Source organism: Erpetoichthys calabaricus, chromosome 1 (genome assembly GCF_900747795.2).
Source record: "Erpetoichthys calabaricus chromosome 1, fErpCal1.3, whole genome shotgun sequence".
NCBI classification, from domain to species: Eukaryota; Metazoa; Chordata; class Cladistia; order Polypteriformes; family Polypteridae; genus Erpetoichthys; species Erpetoichthys calabaricus.
The window spans coordinates 102,203,816-102,220,304 of NC_041394.2; the positions used below are offsets into that span (position 1 = coordinate 102,203,816).

General features: G+C 39.0%; 1 protein-coding gene across 1 annotated transcript in view; it reads left to right on the plus strand.

Moving 5' to 3' along the window:
* Positions 1-630: 630 nt before the first annotated feature.
* LOC114653961 (girdin-like) overlaps positions 631-16,489 on the plus strand; it is a 159,808-nt gene continuing 143,949 nt past the window's right edge. The window contains exon 1 of the mRNA XM_028804485.2: positions 631-939. Within this exon, the coding sequence (XP_028660318.2) occupies positions 880-939 (60 nt within the window). The 5' untranslated portion in view covers positions 631-879. The remainder of the gene's footprint in view (positions 940-16,489) is intronic.

Consider the following 16,489-nt stretch of genomic DNA (forward strand, 5'->3'; position numbering starts at 1 on the left):
TCCAACCCGTTGTGACCTTGAATTGAATTGAGTGTGAGAGTGTTATGTATGTATAAGGAAATATGTTCAGCCACATATTTGCTGCAAACAATTTATGTCTTGTTACTTTAAAATAAGAGCGCAGTACGAGTTAGTATCGATTTTTACAGAGGAATATGCATATCCAGGAGCATGCCAGTTTCAGATAACACACCCTAAGCGCACAATGTAACTTCTGCCGTTCTTTGCACTCCCATTCACACTGACCAGCTGATGTAATTTCAGTAAAAACCACTCGAACTGAAAACTCCATCATGCCAATTCAACGCTGTAATACACAACAAAGTCACACTCGCTGCTTCAAAGAAATCGATGCAGATCAGTTAAGATATTGCAATGAAAACTTGCATAAGAATACAAAGAAGTTAAAGGAGAAAGAATCGTATCTCGCTCGTTCCAATCCGTTAGTTTCATTCGAACAAACCTAAGCGAACTTCAATCTCTTCAGCATGCGCGAGACGCGGAGGCGCTACTTGGCAGTTCTGTTAATGCAGTTTGCTTTTGTTTTGTAACCTACCTGCTTTTCCGTTTCTTTTTCTGTTGCCTTTTATGAATTGCGGAACCTTTCCTTCATTTCAGAGGGCGGGTCGCATTCTGACTGATTTAATGGGGAAATAACAGAAAGTCAACGTGAGAGGCGGTGCGCCGTGTCAGCAGGCACACACTGTGGCAGGTGCCCGCCACTAACGGGGCTTTTAAAGGAAGCATAGCGTGCAGGCGGGCGGCCGGGCGCACGGCTTCTCCAGGCAAACATTTACATTTTAAAAACCGTACATCAGTGAAGAAGATAGTTGTGTGACTCTAAAAGGACTTAAAACAAGGAAAAGGAAATTAACCAAAATGGGCGAGTACTTTGCTGACGTGCTCGACGATTTCATCTCTAGTGCCCTAGTCACTTGGGTGAGTTTTGACAGTTGTATGTTCTTTGGTCTTCTTTAATGTTGAATTGCCTCACTTAACGTCGTTTCTCCACTTTTAATACACACTTTCAATGGGTGTACGCTGTGTTTCGATGCTTAGTATTACTTTTTAAAGATTGAAATGGGCGAAAAATTGCGACACAGAGATAGACTTTTCAGACAAGGCGTGTGCTGAAATGTTGCGGTTTCTTTATAATCGTTTTTAAATGTCAATGTGATTTGCGATTTCGAAGCTAAAACGCTTTGGCAACGCGTGATAACTGAGGCCGCGGTGTGCAGCCTCCTCAAATACCTTCTAGAGGTATATCTGAAGTTTATTGTACAGAATAGGAAACTAATGCTTCTTTTAAAAATTAATATATTTAAGTACCCCATTTAATACATTAATGTGTTATAATGTGTTGTAATAAGGAATTCGTCTGTTGAAGGACACCCATACAATCAGTACCACACCATATCAGATTATTAGAAAGAGCACAAAGCACTGTGGAGCCCCTCTGAACTGTCCATAACGTTTTTTTAATGGGCAGCAACCATTAAAACGTCTAACAAAACGCAGAGTTTAGCACTAGAGAAGCTATGACATGGCACCACATCTGGATTAATCTGTGAAGCTTTGGTCACCATAATACAGGAAGTAAATAACAAAAGAAAGCCCAGGCGAAAGCTACAAGACTGCAGGGTGTGATCTTAAGAAGAACAAGTCATTAATTTGAATCCTAAACATACGCAGACTAAACCCAAGGTAGGCTTAGGCAAGGATTAGACAGATTAGCACTGGGTTTATCAGCCTTTTTTTTCTAGTGTATCACCTCCAGAAACTGAAATATTTCAAGAGACCAGACAGTTTCTGTGTGTGTGTTTTATTTTATTTTTGTACACCAAATGCTTTTCAATAAAGTATTTGTTAATGTAAGAATAGTATTGTGGTTTGATATGAAATAAAATTAGAAGGCCTAAATTCTCAAACTTTTAATTTACAAAAATAATACAGTAAAATATTAATGTATATGACAAGAAGGAGAAGAATAACTTAGAAGTTACATGTGACTTAAAGTAAAAAAAATTAAAATGAAAGCAGGAAAATAACTCATAAATGTTTGCTTGTCAACATGAAGGCTGAGCCTGCTTCACAGCACAGAGGTTCTTTGCATTGATTTACAATTTTGATTACTTTCAGGGCAAATCTACCAATTCCTGTATTTATTTTTTAAGGAAAGGTGAAAGTAACCAAGCATTGTCAGCCCTGATTGAAACAATGGCTTTCTGCAATTAATTCATTTAATGAATATTAAATTGAAAGGTTAGATATGTTTGCTTTATTATTAATAATTGTAAAATTAATCAGTGTTCCTTGTGATATACTGTATACTACTGCATTAGTCTAGCAAACTATCTTAAAAATCATTTTAGACCAGAAAAAATAAAATTATACTGGATGTCAAATTTGGAATGCATTAACTTTATTTGTTTATTACAGCCCACCCCCCAAAAAAAGTATCATGTTATGTGGCATTTTCCACAAGTTTTCATTGTAATTTTTTTTTATTTATTAATTTTTATTGTAATCATTCCATACAAATAGATCAATTTATAACCAAACAAAATTGAAGACAAATCAAACCCCACCCCTGAGAAGGAGAACTAAGCCAAAGGAGAATTGCTTAGGGCTTTTTAATAAGGCAACAATAAATAAAAGACAGGGAGAAATAAATATATAGGTAAATAAGAGATGGAGAAGGGAATTAAATGTGGTAATAGTTATTTCTCTTATTCTAAAATAATATTGATTAGATCCTGCCAGGTTTTGAAAAAATTTTGTACAGATCCTCTAACTGAGAATTTGATTTTTTCCAATTTCAAATAATGTAAAACATCAGTTTCCCACTGACTTATCAGAGGAGAGTTAGAATTCTTCCAATTTAACAGAATAAGTCTGCGTGCCAAAAGTGTAGTGAATGCAATCACCGTTTGCTTGTCCTTCTCCACTTCAAGTTCGTCTGGAAGAACACCAAACACAGCTGTTAAGGAGGGTTAGGAGGAATTGTGATACCAAGGCTGTCTGAAAGGCACTTAAAAATTTTGGTCCAAAATGGTGTTAGTTTGGTGCAGGCCCAGAACATGTGACCCAGTGAGGCAGGAGCTTGGTTGCAGCGTTTGCAGGTTGGATCTTGCCCTGGAAACATTTTGGACAGTTTTAAGCGAGACAGATGGGCTTGATAAATAATTTTTACTTGAATAATTCTATGCTTTGCACATATGGAGCTCGAGTGAATTCTCTGCTTTGCTACCTTCCACTCCTTTTCTGATATATTGATTAAGAGATCTTTGAAAGGTAGGGACTCTAATAGGATTTTATGTAATGCGGAAATGGTGTTTAATTCCTCGAATTTGAGCAGTATTTTTTCCAGCATTGTGGAGGGTGCGAGGTGGGGGAAATCGGGCAATTTCTGTTTAACAAAATTTCTAATTTGAAGATAGTGAGAGAAATGTGTAGCTGGGAGGTTGAATTTTGATCGTAATTGTTCAAAAGATGCAAATATGTTGTCTCTATAAAGATCTCTGAGCATTTTAATCCCAAAACTTTTCCAGGTATTAAAAACTGGATATGTTTGCGAGGGTTGAAAGAGGTGGTTCTCTTGCAGAAGTGCCACAGATAGAAGATTTTCCATCTTAAAATGCTTTCTAAGTTGGTTCCATATTCTGAGTGAGTATAGCACAATTGGGTTATTAGTATAATTGCGATAGCTTGCATTTATTGGAGCGCAGAGCAGGGAGTATAAAGAAGTACTACAGGATTTTACTTCTATTGCGGGCCAAGCCTGTGTATGTTCATTTATTTGTGTCCAGGTTTTTATGGCTTGTATGTTTGCTGCCCAGTAATAAAACTGAAAATTAGGTAAAGCCATGCCACCTTCTGCCTGAGGTCTTTGTAGGGTCGCTCTTCGGATACGTGGGTGTTTTGAGTTCCAAATGAATGAGGTTATTGTTGAATCTAACTGTTTAAAAAACGATTTATTGATATATATTGGAATGCTTTGAAATTAAAAAAGAAGTTTAGGAAGGATATTCATCTTAACAACGTTAATTCTTTTGTTTAGAGTGAGATGAAGGGTTGACCATCTATGCAAGTCTTGCTTAATTTTTTCCATACAGACGACAAAATTTTGTTGATAAAGAGCTTTATGTTTACTTGTGATATTTTCCCCTAGGTATTTAAACTGATCTGCTATGGTAAAAGGTAGGGTGTCCAATCTAATATTATATGCTTGTGAATTCACTGGAGAGAGTATACTTTTATTCAGATTAATTTTCAGACCTGATATCTTTTGAAATTCTGTTAGTGCTGTTAAGACTGCAGGGACAGTATTTTCTGTGTCTGATATATATAAAACCATATCATCTGCATATAGAGAAATGTTCTGTTCCAGTCCTTCTCTGACAATCCCCTTTATCTGATAAGAATTTCGGCAGTGAACCGCCAGTGGTTCAATGGCGATTGCGAACAGCAGTGGCGACAAGGGACATCCTTGTCTGGTACCACATTCTAGCTTAAAGTAGTCTGAGCAAATGTTATTAATACAAACTGAGGCTTCTGGATTGGTATACAGTAGTTTGATCCATGCACAAATATTTGGGCCAAACCCAAATTTCTCCAATGCAGTGAAAAGGTAGTTCCATTCAATCATATCAAATGCTTTTTCTGCGTCTAATAATAGTAATATCTCTGGGGTGTTTGATTTTGCTGGTGAATATATAACATTAAACAAGCGGCGGAGATTGGAAGATAGATGTCGGCCTTTAATAAATCCAGTTTGATCCTGTGATATTACCGAGAGCAGCACTTTCTCCATCCTTCTAGCTAGAATTTTTGAGAGTATCTTAACATCATTATTCAGGAGTGAAATTGGTCTGTATGATGCACATTGTAACAAGTCCTTATTTTGTTTAGGAAAGACGGTAATTAATGCTTGACGAAATGTTTGAGGTAGTATTTGGTTGTCTCTAGCTTCTGTAAATGTTGCCAATAAGAGGGGAGCTAGCTGAGTGGAGAATTTCTTATAAAATTCAATGGGGTAACCATCAAGGCCTGCTGATTTCCCGCTTTGAAGTGACTTTATAGCATCTAGTAATTCTGTTAGTGTTAGAGGTTTATCCAGTTCCTTAGCACTTAAAGCATATATTTGTGGTGTCTGTAATGTATCCAGAAATGCATTAGATTGTGTGTTGTCCTCTATGAGCTCGGTATAATATAAGGATTTATAATAATCTCTAAATGCATGCATTATATTTTTATGGTCAATAATTTCTTCTCCATTCGTGTTGGTGATTACTGATATTGCATTGCGAACTTATTGTTTGTGAATTTGTTGAGCTAAAAGCTTATTAGCTTTTTTTTCATTGTAATTTTTTTGTTTTCCTTTGCGTACTACAGGTTGAGTACAAGTCTAGATCAAGTCACATGCCATAGGCAGTTAGGGAGCTTCTAGGGATGATTCCCTCCCTGTTCTCAATGCTGGCAGACTATGAAAGGCGAAAACTAGATTGCACTGAAATCACCTTTTTCCCGGCAATCTTACATTATCATGCTTAAGTAAAAAACAAAAAAATTGCTATACATTTACTGAACTCGGTTAATTTTTGGATGGGAAGCTAGTTGATCAAAGGGCACACTTAATGCATGTCTACACTCACTCACTTACTCACACTGGACCAGTCTGTTGACAGATAATCTAATCTGGCCATATTAGGAAATCCAGAATAACTGGAGAAAAACATCTAGAAACAATTATAATGTGCATACTCCACACAGACAGTCACTTGCTCTGGTTTTTAAAGCATTCTGCTGCTTGAGCTACAAAGTAGCTGAGCTAACATCTTTACCATAGTAAAGTCTTTAAAAAATCAGATAATTAAATTTACTAAATAACATTTTTGGAACATGACACAATATATTTTTACTATCTGCCTTAATCCATTTACTGGAAAAAAAAAGTAATAAAAGCACACCTTTTTAATTGCATAAAGTTTTTTATACTTGTACAGAACAAGCTTATTTTATGTAGTTGATATTGTCTGACTGCAAAGGTGAAAAACACACAGTGTATGTTATCCCAATATGGAAAATCTACCACCGCAGCAAAACCCCACCAAACCCATCCCCCTATCCCCAAAACTGTCCCCGGATTTGGGAATTCAGACACTTGACGACAGAAGAGAGAGCTAAACTGGGAAAGGGAGATGGGGGATGATTGATTGGAAGGTGGTGTAAATCATGTGAAGTGTTCTTGTGCATTGCTTCTGGTACCGAAAGCTATTCTGAAGCTTTTCACGCAAAGGTGCAGTTTTGATGTTAGGTCTGTACAGTGGTGGGTAAAATAATGAAAACTGATACTGTTAGTGATACAGCTTGTTCAATGTGTGAGTTGTGCTCTTAAAGTGGTGTGGTGCCTCCTGTTGCTACTCAGGCCTCCCTCAGAATTCACAAGTACAGACATTGTTAACTTTGCCTGGGTATGCCCTGTGCGCCCAGTCCGAGTATGTGTAGGCAGGTTTGTGACCAGAGAGCACTTAAATCCATACACTTAATAGGCACAGGTGGGCCTAAGGCGGCAGGGGACAGATCTCCATCTGGTTAATCAGAGGCGAAACCCTGTGTCAGATCAATGTTAGCAGGTTTCCATCCACGTTAAGCATGAACGTCTTGTCCCCCGGCTCCAGGACTTGGAATGGGTCATCATAAGATGCTTTCGTGGGGCTCAATGTGTACATGCTGGACAAACACATACTTTGCTGACAGCAAGTGGTGTGGAAACCTGGTGTGAGGTGAGCTGTGCTGGGTGGCAGACATCAGGTTGAATGTAGCTGCTATGTCCAATGAAGGAGAGCTGTGTTGGGATGCAGTCCAGGGGGAAGAACTCTGAGAGATTAACTCTCCAGTTATGCGGAGTGGTTCAACACACACCAGTTATGCAGATGAGACTTGAAGATCTGCAATGGGAGGTGTCTTTAGCTCTAATAGCACCCATGGCACACAGTCGATTCAGTTATCATCAGTAAATGAAGCCTTGAGGTATGATTAGTGGCTGGTGAAATCGATTGTAAAGGCTTTTGGCTTGAGGGAGGTAGGAAGTGATATGGGGCAGTGTTACCCCAAGGTCCTATGCCACTGCATCCCATAACTGCAAACTGTAGACATCGGTCAGAAGTGATATAGGGCGGTGTGCCTAACTGTGTAACTCAGATGTCAGAAAAAGCCCTTGACATGTTTGCTGTTGTCTTGGAGATTAAAGGAACAGATTATGGACACCTGGTAGCACTGTCAACAATAGTGTGCAGGTGTGTAAACCATGAGATTGATGAAGTGTGGCCTACAAGGTCCGTGTTAATGTGGCAAAAAAGAAGAAATGGGGTTAGTAAGGCTTTAATGTGGTGGTGTATTTAGGTTTCTGGCATAGTACACAAGCTGTTGTCCAGCACCAAACATATTTTTGGAGGCACTGCCACACAAACATGTTTGCCACTAAGTGATGGGACACTTGCTGCCTTGGTTATGTGAGGCAATGTCTGGTATCAAAGATGCACTATCTCCAGTTGCCTGGGATATTTGGACATGGATAACATATGCCAGTGTCTCAGCATTACACTTAACACCACTAACATCCAGCTTTATGTCGGACAGCTGCAGGATGGTTTCCTCTTATTTGAGGGCCTAGACTTTTGGGTCCACAACTGGGTCAGTAGTCAACAGGGAGTACTCAATTCCAATATGTTTGGCAGCAATCATGGGCTTGGAGATGCAGTCAGCTGCCACATTGTTCTACCCTTGACATGTCTGATGTCCATTGTGAACTCTGAGATATAGGCTAGGCGTATCTGCTGCTGGATCTGTTACCTTGGACAAGGTGAGAACAAGGGGTTTATGTTCAACAAATGCAGCAAATGACTGACCTTCAAGCAAGAAACAAACAGAAATACCAGGTGGCCAGACACAAACTCAGTAGTTCATGGTCAAAGGTGCTGTATTGTGCTTGTTGGGTTGTCACTATATGCTGAAAAAAATGGCAATAGCTACCAAGCTTCAAAAACCCACTGTTCAAACACCACTCCAACTGCATAATTACAAGCGTCATTTGTAAGGGCAAATGGAGCAATGGTTAGCAGGTTTGCAAGCAATGTTGCCTTTACTAAGGTACGTTTGGATTCCACGAACACTTCATCCATTTCTTGGGAACATATAACGGTGTTTCAGAGTATGACCTCATATAAAGGTTGCATTATAATGGCTGCTTGAGGAATGAAGCAGTGGTAGAAATTTACTATGTCCAAGTATACCTGAAGGGCGCTATAATGCAGTGCCACTGGAAGTAAGTGACTGCAGAAACTTTGGAAAGCAAAGGAATTGTACACTCCTTGATAATACGATGTCCCAGGAAATTTATAACAGGTACTCCAAATAGACACTTTACTGGATTGATAATCAGCCCATGCAAGGTAATGCATTCAAACAAGGCTCAAAGATGAGTGACATGTTTAACCCTGGAAGTGCTGACAATTATTATGACATCCAGACAGGCAAAAATGAAATCCAAATAGAGGAGGACAGAGTCCAACAACCTTTGAAATATCTTTGTGGCATTTTTTAAAGCTGAATGGTGTGCACAGGAATTCAACATGAAGTGGATGATGACTGCTGTTTTGGCAATGTAATCGGAATGCACAGGTCATAACCTTGCATAAGGTCTACCTTTGAAAAAAATAACTTTTCTGGAGAACTATGCTAAGACTGTGTAGTGGCCAGGGGCCGTTTTGCCGTTCAAACAACAGTAGTCATGATATGGCTGGAAACCTTCAACTCCTTTGGGAAGTATATGGAGGGCTGATACCCATGGGTTGTTCTATCAGCCACAGTTCTGAGCCTTTCCATGTCTATGAACTCAGCCTTTGCAATAGCTATTGTATCTTTTGGGAAATTAGAAAGTGAGCATGTACTCTAGAACCAGTAGTAGAGATATAGTGTTCAATCCCATGCTTGGTTTCCACTGTGGAAAAAGTGGGTTTACATAGCTAGGGGAATTTGTTAAGTAGGCAGGTGAACTCACTTGTCTCAGGCATTATGTTATGTACAAGATGGAATAAGTGACATTACTCAGCATGCAAAGAAGAGTGGAAAAGTCCTTTGCATTGATGAGGTAAATGTTCATAACATCACCCAACAACCATTTTGCACAAAAGAAATCAGTGCCCAGCTCCAGCAGAGGCCTAGCCACTTTGGCAAAAATGAATTCACAATCAAAACATCTTCCTTTGAAACATAAGATGGCATGTAATGTTCCATGATTATGAATCTTACTGCCATCCTCTGGCCTGACCCCTCTCTCCTCAAAGCCACATCAATAGGCTTGCAGGCAACACACTTACCTGTGTTCCAGTATCACACAAAAGATGATGGCCAGCTTGGACATCTACTGTATAATGAAGAGCAGTTGGACTTCAGGGTCGGCTGAGATAGTGTTTTCTGCCTCTGGTGGGCTGTATCTACACAGTAGGTGACATTTCTTAGCTTTTTTGCCAAATTGAGTATGGTAAAAACACAGTCCAGTTGTTAGATTTGAGGCCAATCGGGGAAGGCCAGGATGAATGTTTGGTTGGCTGATACAACTGATGAGGGTTGCAGGAGACATATAGCGTTGTGAAGTGGAGTGCAAGCAGTTGGTCATTTGGCCAAATCCCAGTAGTCATATTGGCTAGGGCAGTGTACACTTGTTTCCGGCATCTGTTGCAGGCATATTTTTTTGAACATAAAAGAGGCTTCTTGGCTTTCTAGCAAAAGTAAAATATGGTCCATCAGTGCAGAGGGTTTTGTGTCTCCAAGACCAGGCAATGATAGCTGTTGCTGCGTCCGCTCTGACTCTGTGAAGCTGTACATCTCTTTTCAAGCAGACTCACCATTTTGGAGGCTGTAGAGCTACTGAATGCTGCAACAATGTAGTAGTATTTTGTGTCATCTGCCGTATTGTCATACAATACAAACAGTGCCTCGGCTTGAGTGAACCATGTCACGGCTTCTTGTTCCCAAAACTCTTCAACTTTAATGTAACTGCATTGGTAGACATGTCTAGCTTAACTCTGGAATCTTCCAAGACTTTTGGAGTCACCACTGTAGTGTTTTGTAAATGAAGAAAGCACGGCAGACAATATTTTCTTAAAGCAGGAGAAACTAAAATTCTTTGTTCAACATAACAATAATTGTATATCCTGACATCCTTACCTTGCTCCTTCCCAAATGGCAGTGTGTGAATTTTGCTCTTCAAATGGTGCTGCATTTCTTGCTGCTACAGTGGCACCATAATGAGTTAGACATGGACCTCTCTCTCTCTTGTTCTCTCTCACTGTCTGTCTCTTATATACACTGCATAAGCTGGCATGAGAAAGAGAGAGACTCTAATGCCCTCTGGTGTTCTCGTCCCCGTTACGTGGCGTATATCATTGCTCTGTCTTACTTGCTAATGGTACAATCTCCTGTGTAAATGTCAAATGACAATGTGTGATTTTTGTTAAATTGTGCACTGTTCATACTGTGGCTGTATTTTACTGGAACAAGGTGCTGTGTTTGCCTTGGCTGTGGGCACATATAAAGAGCCCAAGTTGCTTGCATAATAACATTACTGTACACATGTATATGGTATGTAAAGCTATTGATGCACATTTATATGCACACTGTACATTTTAATGGATAAAGGATAAACCTTGCGTACTATTATTTTAGGGCAAAGGAAGGTGTGGCCAAAGGACATTTCACCTTATGTGATGCTTAAGAATGTATCTGTCATGCAAAACAATGTTCTACTCTAAGTAAAGCCAATGACAGCAACAATCAAAGTAAGGGGACAATAAACTTTTCAGTGCACTGAAAACCATGGTACGCTTAGTAATCCACATCATGAAGAAGTTAATCCAGGATAGCCTAACTGGAATTTAGTGTAGTACAGAGGACTTATTTCATAAGTTCCAGGCCTTTGTTTATTAAAGCAGAAATGGTCACAGTGGCTTTATCTGTCTATTAATTACACCAGACATTCATTCGTCCAACTTAATTCTGGGCAGCTCTAGATGTAGGGCAATGTCCATTCCTGGACAGACACGATTCCTGGATTTACACACACTGAGCCAATATAATGTTACTAATAATCATAAGACATGCCTTTGGGATGTGTAAAGCAAACTCACACAAACACGAGGGACAGTATACAAAGTCTTGACAATCAGTGATTAGACAATATTTCAAACCTAGTTTCATGAAGCCATGAGAGAGCCGTACTAACCACAGACTAATCATGGCATTGTACATAAGAATAATAATTATCACCAATTATCATCATTTTCACACTGTTGTATGTGCTGAGGGCTGCAGTAAAAAAAATAGAAAGTGAATAAAAATTAGCTATAGCTATGAACATTTATGTTCTTGCCCTCATGGAATATGCAGCAGCAATTGAAATTAATTTGATCATGTTTTATTGTTCTGTCTACTCTTTTTATACTTTTTTCATTTTTTTACCCTGCAAATTTTTACTTTGTACAAGATTTTAATTTCCTTCCAGATCTTTTTAAATATTTGTCTGTAATTAGCCCTTTGTTATAGATTGATGTGTCCAAGTTACCCTGTATATAGAACACAATAAGCTTCAACATAAAACCAAAGCCACACAGTAATGGTTTTAAAAGAATGAATGCAATGCTCTGGAGTGGCACAGTCAAAGCTCAGATATAAGTCAAATCGAAATACAATTTTTATATACCCCAAAACTTGAAAATCAATGTTCTCTTTCAACCTTTATAAGCCTGATAATTTTTTGAACAAAAGTATAGGTCTAAATTAGTTCCCCTAATGTGCAAAGTTGTAGTAATAGTAGAAGTAGTCGTAGAAGCAGTAGTAGTAGTGGTGGTGGTAATACTTTTGTCAAATATACAGAGTACAGTTAAATTCTTTTGCATGTCTGAGTAATATGCAAAATATTACCATTTGGTGGCATCATCGAATAATCAAAATAAAGTAAGCTTACTTATTTAGAGAATCATTTAAATAGCTTTAGTTTATTTGAATGCAGGGGAATGAATTCACAGGGCTGAAAAGGTGCACATACAAATATTCAAATTAATGATAGGTTCATTAACATTATTTTTTAGGAATTTTTATTGTAGTATATATGGACAGTATTGTGTAGCTTCTTTTATTTGCTCTCTTTGATCTTTTACTTTAAGATGACTTTATTTTCCTACAGACCTATTAGACCTTTTTTGTTTCTCAGTATTATACCATAAATATTTTTCATCTGTTCGTCTTCTGACCTTGTTTATCTCCTTAGAGGGCCATGTGAGTATGACGATATTGAGTGCATGGCAGGAACCAGCCTTTTCGGGGTGCCAGTCCATGCACAGTATGTTCACAGACATAGGAGAAAACAATACTTTTGAAAACCCATACCAGGAGAATATGCCAACCCCACTCTGATGGCTGTGACACAATAGTGCTAGCCACTGTGCCCCATGAAACATGCATATAACATATGTGGTTTTAAATGTTGTATAAAATGCTGAATGTGTAGTACGTTTCTAACGTGCATCCTAGATGCTTACATTTTTAATTTCTGTTATTGGCAATGGGACAACCCTGGTACACATATCAATCATCTAAAAGGCTTTTTTTATAGTTAAATTAAGTGTATAGTTTTGATACATACTGTATTTCAGTCAGTAAGCAGATAAACATCTCTGTGGAACATACAGTTAGGTCCATAAGTATTTTCAAAATTTGGCCTTGTGTGCCATCACAATGGATTTGAAATAAGGAAATCATTACATGACTGAAGTTCGGGCTTTCAGCATTTCGGCCTGTTGCTCTGACATCACATGTGATGAAGACCATGGAGAGGCTGCTGCTTCACTACCTTATTCACAGGTTCAACACGCCCTTGACCCTCTGCAGTTTGCATATCAGGAGAAGGTGGGAGCGGAGGATGCCATCATCTATATGCTACACCGATCCCTCTCTCACTTGGACAGAGACAGTGGTGCTGTAAGAATTATGTTTCTAGACTTCTCTAGCGCCTTCAACACAATCCAATCTCTGCTCCTTAGGGACAAGCTGACAGAGATGGGATTAGATTCATACCTAGTGGCATGGATCGTGGACTATCTTAAAGACAGACCTCAGTATGTGCGTCTTGGGAACTGCACGTCTGACATTGTGGTCAGCAACACAGGAGCGCCACAAGGGACTGTACTTTCTCCGGTCCTGTTCAACCTATATACATCGGACTTCCAATACAACTCGGAGTCCTGCCATGTGCAAAAGTTCGCTGATGACACTGCTATCATGGGCTGCATCAGGAATGGGCTGGAGGATGAGTACAGGGACCTAATCAATGACTTTGTTAAATGGTGTGACTCAAACCACCTACAACTGATCACCAGCAAAACCAAGGAGCTGGTGGTGGATTTTAGGAGGCCCAGACCCCTCATAGACCCCGTGATCATCAAAGGTGACTGTGTGCAGATGGTGCAGACCTATAAATATCTGGGAGTGCAGCTGGATGATAAATTAGACTGAACTGCCAATACTGATGCGCTGTGCAAGAAAGGACAGAGCCGACTATACTTCCTTAGAAGGCTGGCGTCCTTCAACATCTGCAATAAGATGCTGCAGATGTTCTATCAGACGGTTGTGGCGAGCGCCCTCTTCTATGTGGTGGTGTGCTGGGGAGGCAGCATTAAGAGGAAAGACGCCTCACGCCTGGACAAACTGGTGAGGAAGGCATGCTCTATTGTTGGTATGGAGGTGGACAGTTTAACATCTGTGGCAGAGCGAAGTGCGCTCAGCAGGCTCCTATCAATTATGGAGAATCCACTGCATCCACTAAATAGTATCATCTCCAGACAGAAGAGCAGCTTCAGCGACAGACTGCTGTCACTGTCCTGCTCCACTGACAGATTGAGGAGATCGTTCCTCCCCCAAACTATGTGACTCTTCAATTCCACCCGGGGGGGTAAACGTTAACATTTAACATTATACAAAGTTATTGTCTTTTTTTCACCTGCATTATTATCATTCTTTAATTTAATATTATTTATTGTATCAGTATGCTGCTGCTGGAAAATACATGGTTCCCCTGTTTTCAGGGGCTCAAAAGTATTTGGATAAACTAACATAATCATAAATGTAATGATCATTTTCAGTCATTGGTTGAAAATCCTTTTCAGTCAATGACTGCCTGAAGTCTGTAACCATTGGCCTTCTCCAGGTACCTCTGTTTCCACCCTACTGATGCTTTGCCAGGCCTTTACTGCAGCTGTCTTCAGGTACTGCTTGATCGTTGGACTTTCTGCCTTCAGTTTAGACTTCAGCAAGTGAAATGCATGTCCAATTGGGTTGAGGTCAGTTGATTGACTTGGCTGTTGAAGAATATTCCACTTTTTTCCTTGAAAAGCAGTTGATTTACTTATGCGGTATGTTTTGGCCCATTGTCCATCTGTACTTTGAAGCGTCTTCCTTTCAGTTTTGCAGCATTTCTTTGAGTCTGAGCTGACAGTATAGCCCTATACACTTCTGAATTCATCCTTCAAGTTCTGTTAGCAGTCATATATACTAGTGACCCACTTTCATTGGCAATCACACATGCCCCTGCTATAACACTGCCTCTACTACGTTTCACACATGATGTGGTATGCTACAGATCATGAACCATTTCTTCTCTTCTCCATGCTTTTCTCAATCCATCATTCTGACACATATTGATTTTAGCTTCATTTGTCCAAAACAAAACTGTTTCAGAACTAGACTGGCTTTTTAGAAATGTTTTCTGGCAAAGTCTAATCTGTCCTTTCTGTGCTTGAGGCTTACCAGTGGTTTGCACCCTGTGGTAAACCCTCTGTATTTACTTTCGTGAAGTCTTCTATTGATTATAGACTTTGGTAATGACAGGCCTACCTCTGGCAGAGTGTTCCTGGTTTGGCTAAATGTTATGAATTGTTTTTTGATTAACAAGGAAAGAATCCTGTGATCATCCAGCACAGTTGTCTTCCATGGTTGTCCAGGTCTTTTGGTGTTGCTGAGCTCACCATTGCATTCTTTTTCTTTAAGAATGTACCAGAATGGTTGATTTGACCACTCCTGGTGTTTCTGCTGTCTCTGTGATGGATTTGTTTTGTTTTCTCTGTCTGATAATGGCCTGTTTTTACTTGCATGGGTAACTCTTTGAACCCCATATTAACAGTTCACAAAGATAGCTTCCAAATGCAAATCCCACACTTGGAATCAACTCCAGACCTGCTCAAAGCTGTGGAACAACTGTTTAGTCAATTGTCCAAATACTTTTGAACCCCTGTAAATGGGGGGATTATGTATAAAAATGTCTGTCATTCCTAAACAGCTCATATAATTTTTTTGTTAAATCTTTTGAATTAATGTTGAAAGCCTACACTTCTATCATGTATTGATTTCTTCATTTAAAATCCAGTGTGGTAACATGCAGAGCCAAAATTATGAAAATTGTGTGACTGTCCAAATACATATAGTTTCTCATTACAACCCAAGTGACCATTCCTGCAGAATTAAATCAGATTATTAGTTCAAAGCAGAATAATAAGACAGACAAATTGACTTTTGAGATAACTGTGCCATCAGAATTTCAGGGTTAAGTGCTTATTTTGGGTTATTGGAGTTACAGAATATCTTTGTACTTCTGGTCTCAAAGAAGCTGGTACAGGATGTAGCAATCCCAGAGGCAACCCATGATTAAACTTTGTCAAAACAAATTTTCTATATCCTGATATTTTCCAACCGTGAGATTCATGGATGGTTGAATATCTTACACAAGTGTACCCATTACAAAACTTGTTCCCTTAAGTGGGGTGGTATATAAAATTTCCCATTAGGAACATTGTTTGGGATTTCATGAAACTCTAAGAAGTCAAAGATCCTAATATTTAATTCATTTTGGTCTATTATGATTGATGCTGCTAAAATTTTTTCTGCTGGTTGTTAGGATCCACCGGAGTCCATCTGTTAAGTCTTAAATTTAGTCTTTTAGCTATCTTAAGATAAAGTAAAGTCATGTTATCTATATACAGTAAAGGAAAACTGGCTACTGCCAAGCTAATAATCCATTCCTACAACACCAGTTTTATAGCTAATAATTATCGGTTGCTTGGATCATAATTTTATTCATTGGGGTTAATTTTTTTTAAAAAAGGCACATGAATGACTCTACAGTGTCAGGAGACTTTGGGATAACATAACCCCTACTATCACGCCTGAGGCATAAATATCAATCTCAGACTGCAAAGATCAGTCTAGGTGACATAAAATCAGAACTGACATATAATTAACAGTTTTTTGATATATTCAAACGATTGTTGAGCTTTTAGAATCCAAGAAAATGCATTATATATTATAATGTATGTATTTTTATTTAGGGAAATTATGCATAAAATCATAGAGATAAAACACTTTATGAATTGGCAGTAAA